Raw genomic sequence first — 20,815 nt, 5'->3', positions numbered from 1 at the left:
TTCTCCCTTCTCGGTAACCTATCACCCTGAAACCCCCCCTGCCCGAGGTCCTTGTTCTTCTCCCTTCTCGGTAACCTATCACCCTGAAACCCCTCCAGCCCGAGGTCCTTGTTCTTCTCCCTTCTCGGTAACCTATCACCCTGAAACCCCCAGCCCGAGGTCCTTGTTCTTCTCCCTTCTCGGTAACCTATCACCCTGAAACCCCCCCAGCCCGAGGTCCTTGTTCTTCTCCCTTCTCGGTAACCTATCACCCTGAAACCCCCCCAGCCCGTGGTCCTTGTTCTTCTCCCTTCTCGGTAACCTATCACCCTGAAACCCCCCCAGCCCGAGGTCCTTGTTCTTCTCCCTTCTCGGTAACCTATCACCCTGAAACCCCCCCAGCCCGAGGTCCTTGTTCTTCTCCCTTCTCGGTAACCTATCACCCTGAAACCCCCCCAGCCCGAGGTCCTTGTTCTTCTCCCTTCTCGGTAACCTATCACCCTGAAACCCCCCCAGCCCGAGGTCCTTGTTCTTCTCCCTTCTCGGTAACCTATCACCCTGAAACCCCCCCAGCCCGAGGTCCTTGTTCTTCTCCCTTCTCGGTAACCTATCACCTATCAGGGCCAGCGTACCTTAGTCTTCCCCAGCTGCCAGTCTCTCTTGGCAGGGTCGTATGACATCAGCAGCTCTGTACACCTCCCTCTCGGGTCATCTGTCGGAAGGTTGTCTTTCATCATGTACCTGCACAGAGAACACAGACACAGATCAGGCCAGAGAACAAACACACACACACACCAGCTAGCATATTTGGTTCCTCGGAAGTTGTGGGAACGTATGTTTTTTGTTTCACATTGGTTGTGGAAATGGAGCCATAAGTTTCCTGACCGGTAAAACTGAAAGTGAAAGGTTGCCTGTTCTGGGAACGTTTATTCATAAGTTGCAGGGAGGTTCTGAGGGGTTCTCCTCTGGTTCCTTGAATGTTTTCCAGGGAGGTTCTGAGGGGTTCTACTCTGGTTCCTTGAATGTTTTCCAGGGAGGTTCTGAGGGGTTCTACTCTGGTTCCTTGAATGTTTTCCAGGGAGGTTCTGAGGGGTTCTACTCTGGTTCCTTGAATGTTTTCCAGGGAGGTTCTGAGGGGTTCTACTCTGGTTCCTTGAATGTTTTCCAGGGAGGTTCTGAGGGGTTCTACTCTGGTTCCTTGAATGTTTTCCAGGCAGGTTTTATGGAAATGACAGGTTACTTATGCGTAGATATTGTAGTCTAGTCATGGTTCATCCTGTGGATTATGGCGCCAGAGGAGGTGGCTGCTGTTTTACGATCCCCTAACCAATTGTGTGTGTTTTTCTGCGTTATTTGTAACTTATTGTACATAATGTTTCTGCCACCGTGTCTTATGACCGAAAAGAGCTTCTAGATATCAGGACAGCGATTTCACACTTGTACTTTTTATTTAACAAGTCCGGACGGAAAGGATTTACTTCAGATGCCCGATAAGGGACCTGATCCCCGTCATTCGCAGGAGAAAGAGACGGAGATATCGGGGACGAAGGTCTGGGTGCCTTGTAAGGATCTGAAACGAGTGGGTAATCTCCCTTTACCATCGGTCCTATTAGCCAACGTACAATCAATGGAAAATAAAATAGACGAACTACGATCGCGTATACACTACCATTCAAAAGTTTGGAGTCACTTAAAAATGTCCTTGTTTTTTAAAGAAAAGCAAATTTTTTGTCCATTAAAATAACAGTGTAGGCCCAAGATACTGTAGTGTCAGTGTGTAGGCCCAAGATACTGTAGTGTCAGTGTGTAGGCCCAAGATACTGTCGTGTCAGTGTGTAGGCCCAAGATACTGTAGTGTCAGTGTGTAGGCCCAAGATACTGTAGTGTCAGTGTGTAGGCCCAAGATACTGTAGTGTCAGTGTGTAGGCCCAAGATACTGTAGTGTCAGTGTGTAGGCCCAAGATACTGTAGTGTCAGTGTGTAGGCCCAAGATACTGTAGTGTCAGTGTGTAGGCCCAAGATACTGTAGTGTCAGTGTGTAAGCCCAAGATACTGTCGTGTCAGTGTGTAGGCCCAAGATACTGTAGTGTCAGTGTGTAGGCCCAAGATACTGTAGTGTCAGTGTGTAGGCCCAAGATACTGTAGTGTCAGTGTGTAGGCCCAAGATACTGTAGTGTCAGTGTGTAGGCCCAAGATACTGTAGTGTCAGTGTGTAAGCCCAAGATACTGTAGTGTCAGTGTGTAGGCCCAAGATACTGTAGTGTCAGTGTGTAGGCCCAAGATACTGTACGTTTTCTGTATCTTCTGGTTGTTACTGTCTGTAGGCTGACCTGCTGTAGAAGTCTGTGAAGGTCCTGCGGACAGGGAACCCAGCCCTGCGGATCTTCACGGTCTCCAACATCCCAGAATACCTCAGCTGGTTCAGGACCACTTCTGGGTCAAACATGTTGGCGTTCTGAGAAGTACAAAAACAACAACGACATGTGTCAGGTGACATAAGCAGGCTGTCACCAAGGTGACACGACAAAATGCTGACTACACCGGTACTCATTTATACCAGCTGCCAGCACCTTATGATGTTAGCACCACTTGTAGCTTCAAGGAAGAGGGATTGGTAGAGGACAAGGGAGGGGACCAGGGAGGGGACAAGGAAGAGGGATTGGTAGAGGACAAGGGAGGGGACAAGGAAGAGGGATTGGTAGAGGACAAGGGAGGGGACAAGGAAGAGGGATTGGTAGAGGACAAGGGAGGGGACAAGGAAGAGGGATTGGTAGAGGACAATGGAGGGGACAAGGGAGGGGACAAGGAAGAGGGATTGGTAGAAGACAAGGGAGGGGACAAGGAAGAGGGATTGGTAGAAGACAAGGGAGGGGACAAGGAAGAGGGATTGGTAGAGGACAAGGGAGGGGACAAGGAAGAGGGATTGGTAGAGGACAAGGGAGGGGACAAGGGAGGGGACAAGGAAGAGGGATTGGTAGAGGACAAGGGAGGGGACAAGGGAGGGGACAAGGAGAGGGATTGGTAGAGGACAAGGGAGGGGACAAGGAGAGGGATTGGTAGAGGACAAGGGAGAGGACAAGGAAGAGGGATTGGTAGAGGACAAGGGAGGGGACAAGGAAGAGGGATTGGTAGAGGACAAGGGAGGGGACAAGGAAGAGGGATTGGTAGAGGACAAGGGAGGGGACAAGGAATAGGGATTGGTAGAGGACAAGGGAGGGGACAAGGAAGAGGGATTGGTAGAGGACAAGGGAGGGGACAAGGAAGAGGGATTGGTAGAGGACAAGGGAGGGGACAAGGAGAGGGATTGGTAGAGGACAAGGGAGGGGACAAGGAGAGGGATTGGTAGAGGACAAGGGAGAGGACAAGGAAGAGGGATTGGTAGAGGACAAGGGAGGGGACAAGGAAGAGGGATTGGTAGAGGACAAGGGAGGGGACAAGGAAGAGGGATTGGTAGAGGACAAGGGAGGGGACAAGGAATAGGGATTGGTAGAGGACAAGGGAGGGGACAAGGAAGAGGGATTGGTAGAGGACAAGGGAGGGGACAAGGAAGAGGGATTGGTAGAGGACAAGGGAGGGGACAAGGAAGAGGGATTGCTGCCATGCCAGGGACAGGCGACAAGGTGCGACATGGTAGTGATTGGCACTGGGGACTCTGTGAGAACATGTGCCTCTGAAACAGTAACCGTCTGTAACCCAAACCTCTCAGAGGACAATGAGAACAGTGATCATGCCTTGTTAACCATGAACGCCTGGTGCCAGTTCCAGAAGGAAATGAATCTATTGGCAACGCACTTCATCGTGTGTTAAATGTCAATAGGAAAGTTGTTTTGTTTTCCACTGCGGAGACATAGTGGAACCAGTTCTACAGCCCCTCGCCGACCTCTCTTCTCTCCCTCCACAGCAGCAGTCAGCAGGTCAGTAGTGCAACAATGGCCCACACACAACCAACTGCAGCTGTGGCGGGCCAACCCTAACCCCTCACCTCTGACCTGGGCTGGAAGAATGTTCTGGCAGAGGGGCGTTGTTACAGAGGCACAAAGAGAGCCCTCACGGACCCATGGAAGGCCCCGGAACACTCAACACACTCAGAGCCCTCACGGACCCACGGAAGGCCCCGGAACACTCAACACACTCAGAGCCCTCACGGACCCACGGAAGGCCCCGGAACACTCAACACACTCAGAGCCCTCACGGACCCACGGAAGGCCCCGGAACACTCAACACACTCAGAGCCCTCACGGACCCACGGAAGGCCCCGGAACACTCAACACACTCAAAGCCCTCACGGACCCACGGAAGGCCCCGGAACACTCAACACACTCAGAGACCTCACGGACCCACGGAAGGCCCCGGAACACTCAACACACTCAGAGCCCTCACGGACCCACGGAAGGCCCCGGAACACTCAACACACTCAGAGCCCTCACGGACCCACGGAAGGCCCCGGAACACTCAACACACTCAGAGACCTCACGGACCCACGGAAGGCCCCGGAACACTCAACACACTCAGAGCCCTCACGGACCCACGGAAGGCCCCGGAACACTCAACACACTCAGAGACCTCACGGACCCACGGAAGGCCCCGGAACACTCAACACACTCAAAGCCCTCACGGACCCATGGAAGGCCCCGAACACTCAACACACTCAGAGACCTCACGGATCCACGGAAGGCCCCGGAACACTCAACACACTCAGAGCCCTCACGGACCCACGGAAGGCCCCGGAACACTCAACACACTCAGAGCCCTCACGGACCCACGGAAGGCCCCGGAACACTCAGAGCCCTCACACCCAGAAGGCCCCGGAACACTCAACACACTCAGAGCCCTCCGGACCCACGGAAGGGCCCGGAACACTCAACACACTCAAAGCCCTCACGGACCCACGGAAGGCCCCGGAACACTCAACACACTCAGAGACCTCACGGATCCACGGAAGGCCCCGGAACACTCAACACACTCAGAGCCCTCACGGACCCACGGAAGGCCCCGGAACACTCAACACACTCAGAGACCTCCGGACCCACGGAAGGCCCCGGAACACTCAACACACTCAGAGACCTCACGGACCCACGGAAGGCCCCGAACACTCAACACACTCAGAGCCCTCACGGACCCACGGAAGGCCCCGGAACACTCAACACACTCAGAGACCTCACGGACCCACGGAAGGCCCCGGAACACTCAACACACTCAAAGCCCTCACGGACCCACGGAAGGCCCCGGAACACTCAACACACTCAGAGACCTCACGGATCCACGGAAGGCCCCGAACACTCAACACACTCAGAGCCCTCAACCCACGGAAGGCCCCGGAACACTCAACACACTCAGAGCCCTCACGGACCCACGGAAGGCCCCGGAACACTCAACACACTCAAAGCCCTCACGGACCCACGGAAGGCCCCGGAACACTCAACACACTCAGAGACCTCACGGATCCACGGAAGGCCCCGAACACTCAACACACTCAGAGACCTCACGGATCCACGGAAGGCCCCGGAACACTCAACACACTCAGAGCCCTCACGGACCCACGGAAGGCCCCGGAACACTCAACACACTCAAAACCCTCACGGACCCACGGAAGGCCCCGGAACACTCAACACACTCAAAGCCCTCACGGACCCACGGAAGGCCCCGGAACACTCAACACACTCAGAGCCCTCACGGACCCACGGAAGGCCCCGGAACACTCAACACACTCAGAGCCCTCACGGACCCACGGAAGGCCCCGGAACACTCAACACACTCAGAGCCCTCACGGACCCACGGAAGGCCCCGGAACACTCAACACACTCAGAGCCCTCACGGACCCACGGAAGGCCCCGGAACACTCAACACACTCAGAGCCCTCACGGACCCACGGAAGGCCCCGGAACACTCAACACACTCAGAGACCTCACGGACCCACGGAAGGCCCCGGAACACTCAACACACTCAGAGACCTCACGGACCCACGGAAGGCCCCGGAACACTCAACACACTCAGAGACCTCACGGATCCACGGAAGGCCCCGGAAGCTCTATTCAATCAGCCGACATCCGCATAGAGGTTGTTTTGGCGTGTCAGAGGTGGCACTGAGTAAGAGCTGTCAGATCTACAAGTGGCTCCTGGCATTATACCTACAGCAGACATTGCCATTCTATACAGTGCCTTGGGAAAGTATTCAGACCCCCTTGACTTTTTCCATATTTTGTTACGTTACAGCCTCATTCTGAAATGGATTAAATAAAATGGTCAGCAATCTACACACAATACCCCGTACTGAAAAAGAAAAAACAGGTTTTGAGAAATTTTATGTAAATGTATCAAAAATAAAAAACAGAAAAACCTTATTTACATAAGTATTCAGACCCTTTGCTATGAGACTCTAAATTGAGCTCAGGTGCATCCTGTTTCCATTGGTCATCCTTGAGATGTTTCTACAACTTGATTGGAGTCCACCTGTGGTAAATTCCATTGATTGGACATGATTTGGAAAGACATACACCTGTCTTTATAAGGTCCCACAGTTGACAGGTGCACGTCAGAGCAGAAACCAAGCCATGAGGTTGAAAGACTTCCACATTGTCCGTAGAGCTTCAAGACAGGATTGTGGCGAGACACAGATCTAGGGAAAGTTACCACAACATTTCTGCAGCATTGAAGGTCCCCAAGAACCCAGTGGCCTCCATCATTCTGCAGCATTGAAGGTCCCCCAGAACCCAGTGGCCTCCATCATTCTGCAGCATTGAAGGTCCCCAAGAACCCAGTGGCCTCCATCATTCTGCAGCATTGAAGGTCCCCCAGAACCCAGTGGCCTCCATCATTCTGCAGCATTGAAGGTCCCCCAGAACCCAGTGGCCTCCATCATTCTTAAATGGAAGAAGTTTGGAACCACTAAGACTCTTCCTAGAGCTGGCCTTCTCGGGGAGAAGGGCCTTGGTCAGGGAGGTGACTAACAACCCAATGGTCACTCTGACAGAGCTCTAGAGTTCCTCTGTGGAGATGGGAGAACCTTCCAGAAAGACAACCATCTCTGCAGCACCCCACCAATCAGGTCTTTATGGTAGAGTGGCCAGATGGAAGCCACTCCTCAGTAAAAGGTACATGACAGCCCGCTTGGAGTTTGCCAAAAGGCACCTACCGATCAAATCAAATCAAATGTATTTATACAGCCCTTCTTACATCAGCCCTAGATCCTCTGGTCTGATGAAACCAAGATTGAACTCTTTGGCCTGAATGCCAAGCGTCACGTCTGGAGGAAACCTGGCATCATCCTTACGGTGAAGCATGGTGGTGGCAGCATCATGTTGTGGGTATGTTTGTCAGCAGCAGGGACTGGGAGACTAGTCAGGATCGAGGCAAAGATTAATGGAGCAAAGTACGGAGCGATCCTTGATGAAAACCTTCTCCAGAGTGCAAAGAACCTCAAACTGGGGTGAAGGTTTACCTTCCAACAGGACAACGACCTTGTCCACGCTGGGTTGAATACTGAATGACCCACCTTGTTCATGTTGGGTTGAATACTGAATGACCCACCTTGTTCATGTTGGGGTGAATACTGAATGACCCACCTTGTTCATGTTGTGGTGAATACTGAATGACCCACCTTGTTCATGTTGGGGTGAATACTGAATGACCCACCTTGTTCATGTTGGGGTGAGTACTGAATGACCCACCTTGTTCATGTTGGGGTGAATACTGAATGACCCACCTTGTTCATGTTGGGGTGAATACTGAATGACCCACCTTGTTCATGTTGTGGTGAATACTGAATGACCCACCTTGTTCATGTTGGGTTGAATACTGAATGACCCACCTTGTCCATGTTGGGGTGAATACTGAATGACCCACCTTGTTCATGTTCATGTTGTCCATGTTGTGGCACTACAATGACCCACCTGTTCATGTTGGGGTGAATACTGAATGAATGGAGTTGGGGTGAGTACTGAATGACCCACCTTGTTCATGTTGGGGTGAATACTGAAACCCACCTTGGCCATGTTGGGGTGACAAACCCACCTTGTTCATGTTTTGGTGAGTACTGAATGACCCACCTTGTCCATGTTGGGGTGAGTACTGAATGACCCACCTTGTTCATGTTGGGTTGGTGAATACTGAATGACCCACCTTGTTCATGTTGGGTTGAATACTGAATGACCCACCTTTTCCACGTTGGGGTGAATACTGAATGACCCACCTTGTTCATGTTGGGTTGAATACTGAATGACCCACCTTGTTCATGTTGGGTTGAATACTGAATGACCCACCTTGTTCATGTTGGGTTGAATACTGAATGACCCACCTTGTCCATGTTGTGGTGAATACTGAATGACCCACCTTGTTCATGTTGGGTTTGATGCAGCGCACAAAGAAAGGGTTGGAGGCACTCAGAGTGTTCATCAAGGAATGGAGAGAGTCCTGCAGAAACACAACAAACACATCTAGATACTGGATCAGAAACACATCTAGATACGGGATCAGAAACACAACAACACATCTAGATACGGGGTCAGAAACACAACAACACATCTAGATACAGGATCAGAAACACAACAACACATCTAGATACGGGGTCAGAAACACAACAACACATCTAGATACGGGGATCAGAAACACAACAACACATCTAGATACTGGATCAGAAACACAACAACACATCTAGATACGGGATCAGAAACACAACAACACATCTAGATACTGGATCAGAAACACAACAACACATCTAGATACGGGATGAGAAACACAACAACACATCTAGATACTGGATCAGAAACACAACAACACATCTAGATACGGGATCAGAAACACAACAACACATCTAGATACTGGATCAGAAACACAACAACACATCTAGATACTGGATCAGAAACACAACAACACATCTAGATACGGGATCAGAAACACAACAACACATCTAGATACTGGATCAGAAACACAACAACACATCTAGATACGGGATCAGAAACACATCAACACATCTAGATACTGGATCAGAAACACAACAACACATCTAGATACAGGGATCAGAAACACAACAACACATCTAGATACTGGATCAGAAACACAACAACACATCTAGATACGGGATCAGAAACACAACAACACATCTAGATACTGGATCAGAAACACAACAACACATCTAGATACGGGATCAGAAACACAACAACACATCTAGATACTGGATCAGAAACACAACAACACATCTAGATACGGGGATCAGAAACACAACAACACATCTAGATACGGGGATCAGAAACACAACAACACATCTAGATACTGGATCAGAAACACAACAACACATCTAGATACGGGATCAGAAACACAACAACACATCTAGATACAGGGATCAGAAACACAACAACACATCTAGATACTGGATCAGAAACACAACAACACATCTAGATACGGGATCAGAAACACAACAACACATCTAGATACTGGATCAGAAACACAACAACACATCTAGATACGGGATCAGAAACACAACAACACATCTAGATACTGGATCAGAAACACAACAACACATCTAGATACGGGATCAGAAACACAACAACACATCTAGATACTGGATCAGAAACACAACAACACATCTAGATACGGGGATCAGAAACACAACAACACATCTAGATACTGGATCAGAAACACAACAACACATCTAGATACGGGATCAGAAACACAACAACACATCTAGATACTGGATCAGAAACACAACAACACATCTAGATACGGGGATCAGAAACACAACAACACATCTAGATACTGGATCAGAAACACAACAACACATCTAGATACGGGGATCAGAAACACAACAACACATCTAGATACTGGATCAGAAACACAACAACACATCTAGATACTGGATCAGAAACACAACAACACATCTAGATACGGGGATCAGAAACACAACAACACATCTAGATACTGGATCAGAAACACAACAACACATCTAGATACGGGGATCAGAAACACAACAACACATCTAGATACGGGATCAGAAACACAACAACACATCTAGATACGGGATCAGAAACACAACAACACATCTAGATACGGGATCAGAAACACAACAACACATCTAGATACGGGATCAGAAACACAACAACACATCTAGATACTGGATCAGAAACACAACAACACATCTAGATACGGGATCAGAAACACAACAACACATCTAGATACTGGATCAGAAACACAACAACACATCTAGATACGGGATCAGAAACACAACAACACATCTAGATACGGGGATCAGAAACACAACAACACATCTAGATACGGGATCAGAAACACATCAACACATCTAGATACGGGATCAGAAACACAACAACACATCTAGATACGGGATCAGAAACACAACAACACATCTAGATACGGGATCAGAAACACAACAACACATCTAGATACGGGGATCAGAAACACAACAACACATCTAGATACGGGGATCAGAAACACAACAACACATCTAGATACGGGATCAGAAACACAACAACACATCTAGATACGGGATCAGAAACACAACAACACATCTAGATACGGGATCAGAAACACAACAACACATCTAGATACGGGATCAGAAAAACAACAACACATCTAGATACGGGATCAGAAACACATCAACACATCTAGATACTGGATCAGAAACACAACAACACATCTAGATACGGGATCAGAAACACAACAACACATCTAGATACGGGATCAGAAACACAACAACACATCTAGATACGGGATCAGAAACACAACAACACATCTAGATACGGGATCAGAAACACAACAACACATCTAGATACGGGATCAGAAACACAACAACACATCTAGATACGGGATCAGAAACACAACAACACATCTAGATACGGGATCAGAAACACAACAACACATCTAGATACGGGATCAGAAACACAACAACACATCTAGATACGGGATCAGAAACACAACAACACATCTAGATACGGGATCAGAAACACAACAACACATCTAGATACGGGATCAGAAACACAACAACACATCTAGATACTGGATCAGAAACACAACAACACATCTAGATACGGGATCAGAAACACAACAACACATCTAGATACTGGATCAGAAACACAACAACACATCTAGATACGGGATCAGAAACACAACAACACATCTAGATACGGGATCAGAAACACAACAACACATCTAGATACGGGATCAGAAACACAACAACACATCTAGATACTGGATCAGAAACACAACAACACATCTAGATACGGGGATCAGAAACACAACAACACATCTAGATACGGGATCAGAAACACAACAACACATCTAGATACGGGATCAGAAACACAACAACACATCTAGATACGGGATCAGAAACACAACAACACATCTAGATACGGGATCAGAAACACAACAACACATCTAGATACGGGATCAGAAACACAACAACACATCTAGATACGGGATCAGAAACACAACAACACATCTAGATACGGGATCAGAAACACAACAACACATCTAGATACGGGATCAGAAACACAACAACACATCTAGATACGGGATCAGAAAAACAACAACACATCTAGATACGGGATCAGAAACACAACAACACATCTAGATACGGGATCAGAAACACAACAACACATCTAGATATGGGATCAGAAACACAACAACACATCTAGATACGGGATCAGAAACACAACAACACATCTAGATACGGGATCAGAAACACAACAACACATCTAGATACGGGATCAGAAACACAACAACACATCTAGATACGGGATCAGAAACACAACAACACATCTAGATACGGGGATCAGAAACACAACAACACATCTAGATACGGGATCAGAAACACAACAACACATCTAGATACGGGATCAGAAACACAACAACACATCTAGATACGGGATCAGAAACACAACAACACATCTAGATACGGGGATCAGAAACACAACAACACATCTAGATACGGGATCAGAAACACAACAACACATCTAGATACGGGATCAGAAACACAACAACACATCTAGATACGGGGATCAGAAACACATCTAGATACGGGATCAGAAACACAACAACACATCTAGATACGGGGATCAGAAACACAACAACACATCTAGATACGGGATCAGAAACACAACAACACATCTAGATACGGGGATCAGAAACACAACAACACATCTAGATACGGGGATCAGAAACACAACAACACATCTAGATACGGGGATCAGAAACACAACAACACATCTAGATACGGGATCAGAAACACAACAACACATCTAGATACGGGATCAGAAACACAACAACACATCTAGATACGGGGATCAGAAACACAACAACACATCTAGATACGGGATCAGAAACACATCAACACATCTAGATACGGGATCAGAAACACAACAACACATCTAGATACGGGATCAGAAACACAACAACATATCTAGATACGGGATCAGAAACACAACAACACATCTAGATACGGGATCAGAAACACAACAACACATCTAGATACGGGATCAGAAACACAACAACACATCTAGATACGGGGTCAGAAACACATCAACACATCTAGATACGGGATCAGAAACACAACAACACATCTAGATACGGGATCAGAAACACATCAACACATCTAGATACGGGGATCAGAAACACATCAACACATCTAGATACGGGATCAGAAACACAACAACACATCTAGATACGGGATCAGAAACACAACAACACATCTAGATACGGGATGAGAAACACAACAACACATCTAGATACGGGATCAGAAACACAACAACACATCTAGATACTGGATCAGAAACACAACAACACATCTAGATACTGGATCAGAAACACAACAACACATCTAGATACGGGATCAGAAACACAACAACACATCTAGATACGGGATCAGAAACACAACAACACATCTAGATATGGGATCAGAAACACAACAACACATCTAGATACGGGGATCAGAAACACAACAACACATCTAGATACGGGATCAGAAACACAACAACACATCTAGATACGGGGATCAGAAACACAACAACACGTCTAGATACGGGATCAGAAACACAACAACACATCTAGATACGGGGATCAGAAACACAACAACACATCTAGATACGGGATCAGAAACACAACAACACATCTAGATACGGGATCAGAAACACAACAACACATCTAGATACGGGGATCAGAAACACATCTAGATACGGGATCAGAAACACAACAACACATCTAGATACGGGGATCAGAAACACAACAACACATCTAGATACGGGATCAGAAACACAACAACACATCTAGATACGGGATCAGAAACACAACAACACATCTAGATACGGGATCAGAAACACAACAACACATCTAGATACGGGGATCAGAAACACAACAACACATCTAGATACGGGATCAGAAACACAACAACACATCTAGATACGGGATCAGAAACACAACAACACATCTAGATACGGGATCAGAAACACAACAACACATCTAGATACGGGATCAGAAACACATCAACACATCTAGATACGGGGATCAGAAACACAACAACACATCTAGATACGGGATCAGAAACACAACAACACATCTAGATACGGGATCAGAAACACATCAACACATCTAGATACGGGATCAGAAACACATCAACACATCTAGATACGGGATCAGAAACACATCAACACATCTAGATACGGGGATCAGAAACACATCAACACATCTAGATACGGGATCAGAAACACAACAACACATCTAGATACGGGATCAGAAACACATCAACACATCTAGATACGGGGATCAGAAACACAACAACACATCTAGATACGGGATCAGAAACACAACAACACATCTAGATACGGGATCAGAAACACAACAACACATCTAGATACGGGATCAGAAACACAACAACACATCTAGATACGGGATCAGAAACACAACAACACATCTAGATACGGGATCAGAAACACAACAACACATCTAGATACTGGATCAGAAACACAACAACACATCTAGATACTGGATCAGAAACACAACAACACATCTAGATACTGGATCAGAAACACAACAACACATCTAGATACGGGATCAGAAACACAACAACACATCTAGATACTGGATCAGAAACACAACAACACATCTAGATACGGGATCAGAAACACAACAACACATCTAGATACTGGATCAGAAACACAACAACACATCTAGATACGGGATCAGAAACACAACAACACATCTAGATACTGGATCAGAAACACAACAACACATCTAGATACTGGATCAGAAACACAACAACACATCTAGATACTGGATCAGAAACACAACAACACATCTAGATACGGGATCAGAAACACAACAACACATCTAGATACGGGATCAGAAACACAACAACACATCTAGATACGGGATCAGAAACACAACAACACATCTAGATACTGGATCAGAAACACAACAACACATCTAGATACGGGATCAGAAACACATCTAGATACGGGATCAGAAACACAACAACACATCTAGATACGGGATCAGAAACACAACAACACATCTAGATACGGGATCAGAAACACAACAACACATCTAGATACGGGATCAGAAACACAACAACACATCTAGATACGGGGATCAGAAACACAACAACACATCTAGATACGGGATCAGAAACACAACAACACATCTAGATACGGGATCAGAAACACAACAACACATCTAGATACGGGATCAGAAACACAACAACACATCTAGATACTGGATCAGAAACACAACAACACATCTAGATACGGGGATCAGAAACACAACAACACATCTAGATACTGGATCAGAAACACAACAACACATCTAGATACGGGATCAGAAACACAACAACACATCTAGATACGGGATCAGAAACACAACAACACATCTAGATACGGGATCAGAAACACAACAACACATCTAGATACGGGATCAGAAACACAACAACACATCTAGATACTGGATCAGAAACACAACAACACATCTAGATACGGGATCAGAAACACAACAACACATCTAGATACGGGGATCAGAAACACAACAACACATCTAGATACGGGATCAGAAACACAACAACACATCTAGATACGGGATCAGAAACACAACAACACATCTAGATACGGGATCAGAAACACAACAACACATCTAGATACTGGGATCAGAAACACAACAACACATCTAGATACGGGATCAGAAACACAACAACACATCTAGATACGGGATCAGAAACACAACAACACATCTAGATACAGGATCAGAAACACAACAACACATCTAGATACGGGATCAGAAACACAACAACACATCTAGATACGGGATCAGAAACACAACAACACATCTAGATACGGGGATCAGAAACACAACAACACATCTAGATACGGGGGTCAGAAACACAACAACACATCTAGATACGGGGATCAGAAACACAACAACACATCTAGATACTGGATCAGAAACACAATTCAAGACAATACCTATCATATAATAGACTACTCGAGGGGAAGTCAAGGCAATACCTATCATATAATAGCCAAGAGGATTCCATCAGGCTGAATAGTAAAGGATAAAGGTTAATTTAGCTTGTGGATGACTAGAGGTCATCCCTGAACTGAGAGCTGACGGTTGGTTAGGGTTAGAGGTCAGGGGTCATGAATAGTGGTACTCACCCTGAACTGAGAGCTGACGGTGGGTTAGAGGTCAGGGGTCATGAATAGTGGTCCTCACCCTGAACTGAGAGCTGACGGTGTGTTAGGGTTAGAGGTCAGGGGTCATGAATAGTGGTCCTCACCCTGAACTGAGAGCTGACGGTGGGTTAGGGGTCAGGGGTCATGAACAGTGAGCCTCACCCTGAACTGATGGTGGGTTAGGGGTCAGGGGTCATGAACAGTGGTCCTCACCCTGAACTGAGAGCTGACGGTGGGTTAGGGTTAAAGGTCAGGGGTCATGAACAGTGGTCCTCACCCTGAACTGAGAGCTGACGGTGGGTTAGGGTTAGAGGTCAGGGGTCATGAACAGTGAGCCTCACCCTGAACTGATGGTGGGTTAGGGGTCAGGGGTCATGAACAGTGGTCCTCAGCCTGAACTGAGAGCTGACGGTGGGTTAGGGTTAGAGGTCAGGGGTCATGAATAGTGGTCCTCAGCCTGAACTGAGAGCTGACGGTGGGTTAGGGTTAGAGGTCAGGGGTCATGAACAGTGAGCCTCACCCTGAACTGAGAGCTGACGGTGGGTTTGCGTCTGGCCGTCCCCATCTTCAGGGTCTCCTCTCCGTTCCTGCTCCCGACACGCTCAAACAGGTCATAGATGAAGTCAAACCTGAAGGACATAAACCACAGTCCTTTACATTAAACAAGCCTGAAGGACATAAACCACAGTCCTTTACATTAAACAAGCCCGAAGGACATAAACCACAGTCCTTTACATTAAACAAGCCTGAAGGACATAAACCACAGTCCTTTACATTAAACAAGCCTGAAGGACATAAACCACAGTCCTTTACATTAAACAAACCTGAAGGACATAAACCACAGTCCTTTACATTAAACAAGCCTGAAGGACATAAACCACAGTCCTTTACATTAAACAAGCCTGAAGGACATAAACCACAGTCCTTTACATTAAACAAGCCTGAAGGACATAAACCACAGTCCTTTACATTAAACAAGCCTGAAGGACATAAACCACAGTCCTTTACATTAAACAAGCCCGAAGGACATAAACCACAGTCCTTTACATTAAACAAGCCTGAAGGACATAAACCACAGTCCTTTACATTAAACAAGCCTGAAGGACATAAACCACAGTCCTTTACATTAAACAAGCCTGAAGGACATAAACCACAGTCCTTTACATTAAACAAGCCTGAAGGACATAAACCACAGTCCTTTACATTAAACAAGCCTGAAGGACATAAACCACAGTCCTTTACATTAAACAAGCCCAAAGGACATAAACCACAGTCCTTTACATTAAACAAGCCTGAAGGACATAAACCACAGTCCTTTACATTAAACAAGCCTGAAGGACATAAACCACAGTCCTTTACATTAAACAAGCCTGAAGGACATAAACCACAGTCCTTTACATTAAACAAGCCTGAAGGACATAAACCACAGTCCTTTACATTAAACAAGCCCGAAGGACATAAACCACAGTCCTTTACATTAAACAAGCCTGAAGGACATAAACCACAGTCCTTTACATTAAACAAGCCTGAAGGACATAAACCACAGTCCTTTACATTAAACAAGCCCGAAGGACATAAACCACAGTCCTTTACATTAAACAAGCCTGAAGGACATAAACCACAGTCCTTTACATTAAACAAGCCTGAAGGACATAAACCACAGTCCTTTACATTAAACAAGCCTGAAGGACATAAACCACAGTCCTTTACATTAAACAAGCCTGAAGGACATAAACCACAGTCCTTTACATTAAACAAGCCTGAAGGACATAAACCACAGTCCTTTACATTAAACAAGCCTGAAGGACATAAACCACAGTCCTTTACATTAAACAAGCCCGAAGGACATAAACCACAGTCCTTTACATTAAACAAGCCTGAAGGACATAAACCACAGTCCTTTACATTAAACAAGCCTGAAGGACATAAACCACAGTCCTTTACATTAAACAAACCTGAAGGACATAAACCACAGTCCTTTACATTAAACAAGCCTGAAGGACATAAACCACAGTCCTCTACATTAAACAAACAAACTCGTCAAAGGAGGAACTATATGCTGCAGAGATTATTCAACTGTTTTATGACCAGGGGAAAGGGGGAGACCTAGTCAGTTGTACAACTAAATGCCTTCAACTGAAATGTGTCTTCCTCATTTAACCTGAATCAGAGAGGTACGGGGATGCCATCAGTACCCAGAGAGCAGTTGTTCTTGGGGACTGCCGGCTTGGGATTTGAACCAGTGACCTTTCGGTTACTGGCCCAATGCTCTTAACCGCTAGGCCAATCCTGGGCCCTCCCCTCCCCTTCGTGCAGATGTTGGTTTCTGTCCCAGCACTATACAGCTGACTCAAACAACCAAAGCTTGAAGATGAGTTGGTTATTTGAAATCAGCTGTGTAGTTTCAGCGTACCCAAGGGATGGGGGAACCCCTGGTCTAGACTACCTGCTAACGGTAATGGACATCATGTATACCTGCTGTCTTTAAGCATGTTTAAGATGTCATCTCTGAAGGTGTCTCTGTTCTTCTGCAGGATCCCTCTGGCGTCATACAGAACCTGGTCAAAAGAAACAGGAAGAGGAACAGACAGACCAGAGGCATGTCGCCGTACGTTCAGTTAGTACTGTACATTACATTAGCTGTACATGAAGAGAATGATAGCTAGTCTCCTAAAGTCTGTCAAAGCTGTGGCTGAGACTCACTGAGAGAGAAGGGATGGTTTGAACAAAGTGGAGAGGACCTGGGGGCAGTGTTAATACTGTCACCTGTTGAGTTACTGAGCCCTGGTCTTAACAGGAGAAGATTCCTCACTAGAGTAATCAGGGCACAGAGGGATCAGGGGGGGCAGAGGGATCAGGGAGGGGCAGAGGGATCACTAATCTGGAATAAGGTCTCACTAATCTGGAATAAGGTCTCACTAATCTGGAATTAGGTCTCACTAATCTGGAACAAGGTCTCACTAATCTGGAATAAGGTCTCATTATATCTGGAATAAGGTCTCACTAATCTGGAATAAGGTCTCACTATATCTGGAATAAGGTCTCACTATATCTGGAATAAGGTCTCACTAATCTGGAATAAGGTCTCACTATATCTGGAATAAGGTCTCACTAGATCTAGAATAAGGTCTCACTATATCTGGAATAAGGTCTCACTAATCTGGAATAAGGTCTCACTATATCTGGAATAAGGTCTCACTAATCTGGAATAAGGTCTCACTAGATCTGGAATAAGGTCTCACTAGATCTGGAATAAGGTCTCACTATATCTGGAATAAGGTCTCACTAATCTGGAATAAGGTCTCACTAGATCTGGAATAAGGTCTCACTATATCTGGAATAAGGTCTCACTATATCTGGAATAAGGTCTCACTAATCTGGAATAAGGTCTCACTATATCTGGAACAAGGTCTCACTAATCTGGAATAAAGTCTCACTATATCTGGAATAAGGTCTCACTAATCTGGAATAAGGTCTCACTATATCTGGAATAAGGTCTCACTATATCTGGAATAAGGTCTCACTATATCTGGAATAAGGTCGCACTAATCTGGAATAAGGTCTCACTATATCTGGAATAAGGTCTCACTATATCTGGAATAAGGTCTCACTAATCTGGAATAAAGTCTCACTATATCTGGAATAAGGTCTCACTAATCTGGAATAAGGTCTCACTGTATCTGGAATAAGGTCTCACTATATCTGGAATAAGGTCTCACTATATCTGGAATAAGGTCGCACTAATCTGGAATAAGGTCTCACTATATCTGGAATAAGGTCTCAGCATTGTATTACTATATCAAGTAATCATTATAAAACAGTTAGACTAGATATGTTATAATTTATATTGAATATACTGAAGGATGTGACTCTCTCCTCTGAAGTAGAGGCCTTCCAGATAACAGAGGAGGCAGCATGGGAGAGGGGTTCTAGGGAGAGGAGGGAGGGACCGGAATCATGGCTCCTACACTGAAGTAGGTGTCAATGAGCCAACCTCCCCTTCTCACCCCCGTCTCTCCCTCGTCTCCCCCTCTCCGTGCCCTGGTCAATGAAAAGGAAAGAGAATGGGAGGAAAAAGTGAGAAGGGAGGAGGGGTCCTGGCTCTTCTGACTCATGATGGAACAGGTTATGACGCACCCTCCCCACCCCCGACCCCCTAGACTCGTTAGGAGCCCTGTCTCTCTCTCCGGGCCTAGTGGTCTAGCTGTAAGGGTAGACACAGGAAAACCTGGCTCCCTGTAGAGGAAAGGCTGTGCAACCACTGCACCACAGCAGAACCTGAAACAGAACTGCATTTCCTGACAAAATGTTACAAAAATATAAAACAATTAGAAAGTCATTTCCCCAAATTTTAAACCCTTGTTCAAAGTTTCAAAGACGAGAATAGGCTACCCGTCCTGTTGGGGGAGGACGCAGAGAGCTGTGGGTTGGCAGCGCACTACATTGCTGCCTGCCATAAGATGAGGGACAGTGTCTGACAGACCAATCAACCAGCACATGTCCTCGTTACTACCTCATCCACATGTCCTCTATGTCATCGTTATTACCTCATCCACATGTCCTCTATGTCATCGTTACTACCTCATCCACATGTCCTCTATGTCTATACTATACTAAAACATCATCCTTTAACATCATCCTCAGCTCTGGCATCTTCCCCAATATTTGAAACCAAGGACTGATCACCCCAATCTATAAAAGTGGAGACAAATCTGACCCCAATAACTACCGTGGGAAATGTGTCAACAGCAACCTTGGGAAACAACTCTGCATTATCATTAACAGCAGACTCGTACATTTCCTCAGTGAAAACAATGTACTGAGCAAATGTCAAATTGGCATTTTACCAAATTACCGTACGACAGACCACGTATTGTCACGCCCTGACCTTAGTTATCTTATCCTGCATTTCAGCTCCTTTCATCGCATTCCCAGTGGGTCAGAAGTGTACATACAATCAACTAGTATTTGGTAGCATTGCCTTTAAATGGTTTAACTTGGGTCAAATGTTTCAGGTAGCCTTCAACAAGCTTCCCACAATAAGTTGGGTGAATTTTGGCTCATTCCTCCTGACAGAGCTGGTGTAACTGAGTCAGGTTTGTAGGCCTCCTTGCTCGCACACACTTTTTCAGTTCTGCCCACAAATTTTCTATAGGATTGAGGTCAGGGCTTTG

The 20,815-nt window shown here is 46.1% G+C and overlaps 1 protein-coding gene across 3 annotated transcripts in view; it reads right to left on the bottom strand.

Annotated features, from left to right (window-relative positions):
• The window catches only part of LOC118383701 (unconventional myosin-X-like), a 284,313-nt gene that overhangs the window by 69,521 nt on the left and 193,977 nt on the right, over positions 1 to 20,815 (bottom strand). For all 3 annotated transcript variants that reach the window (XM_052502082.1, XM_052502084.1, XM_052502085.1), the window contains 5 exons: positions 18,117 to 18,199; positions 16,162 to 16,270; positions 8,308 to 8,388; positions 2,310 to 2,434; positions 612 to 720 (listed from right to left, as the gene is read on the bottom strand). In XM_052502082.1, coding sequence (XP_052358042.1) covers positions 612 to 720; positions 2,310 to 2,434; positions 8,308 to 8,388; positions 16,162 to 16,270; positions 18,117 to 18,199 — 507 coding nt within the window. The remainder of the gene's footprint in view (positions 1 to 611; positions 721 to 2,309; positions 2,435 to 8,307; positions 8,389 to 16,161; positions 16,271 to 18,116; positions 18,200 to 20,815) is intronic.

This window comes from Oncorhynchus keta, unplaced genomic scaffold, assembly GCF_023373465.1.
Source record: "Oncorhynchus keta strain PuntledgeMale-10-30-2019 unplaced genomic scaffold, Oket_V2 Un_contig_1509_pilon_pilon, whole genome shotgun sequence".
Classification (NCBI taxonomy): domain Eukaryota; kingdom Metazoa; phylum Chordata; class Actinopteri; order Salmoniformes; family Salmonidae; genus Oncorhynchus; species Oncorhynchus keta.
The sequence above is the reverse complement of the archived record's forward strand: the minus strand, read 5'-3'. Positions and strand labels throughout refer to the sequence as shown.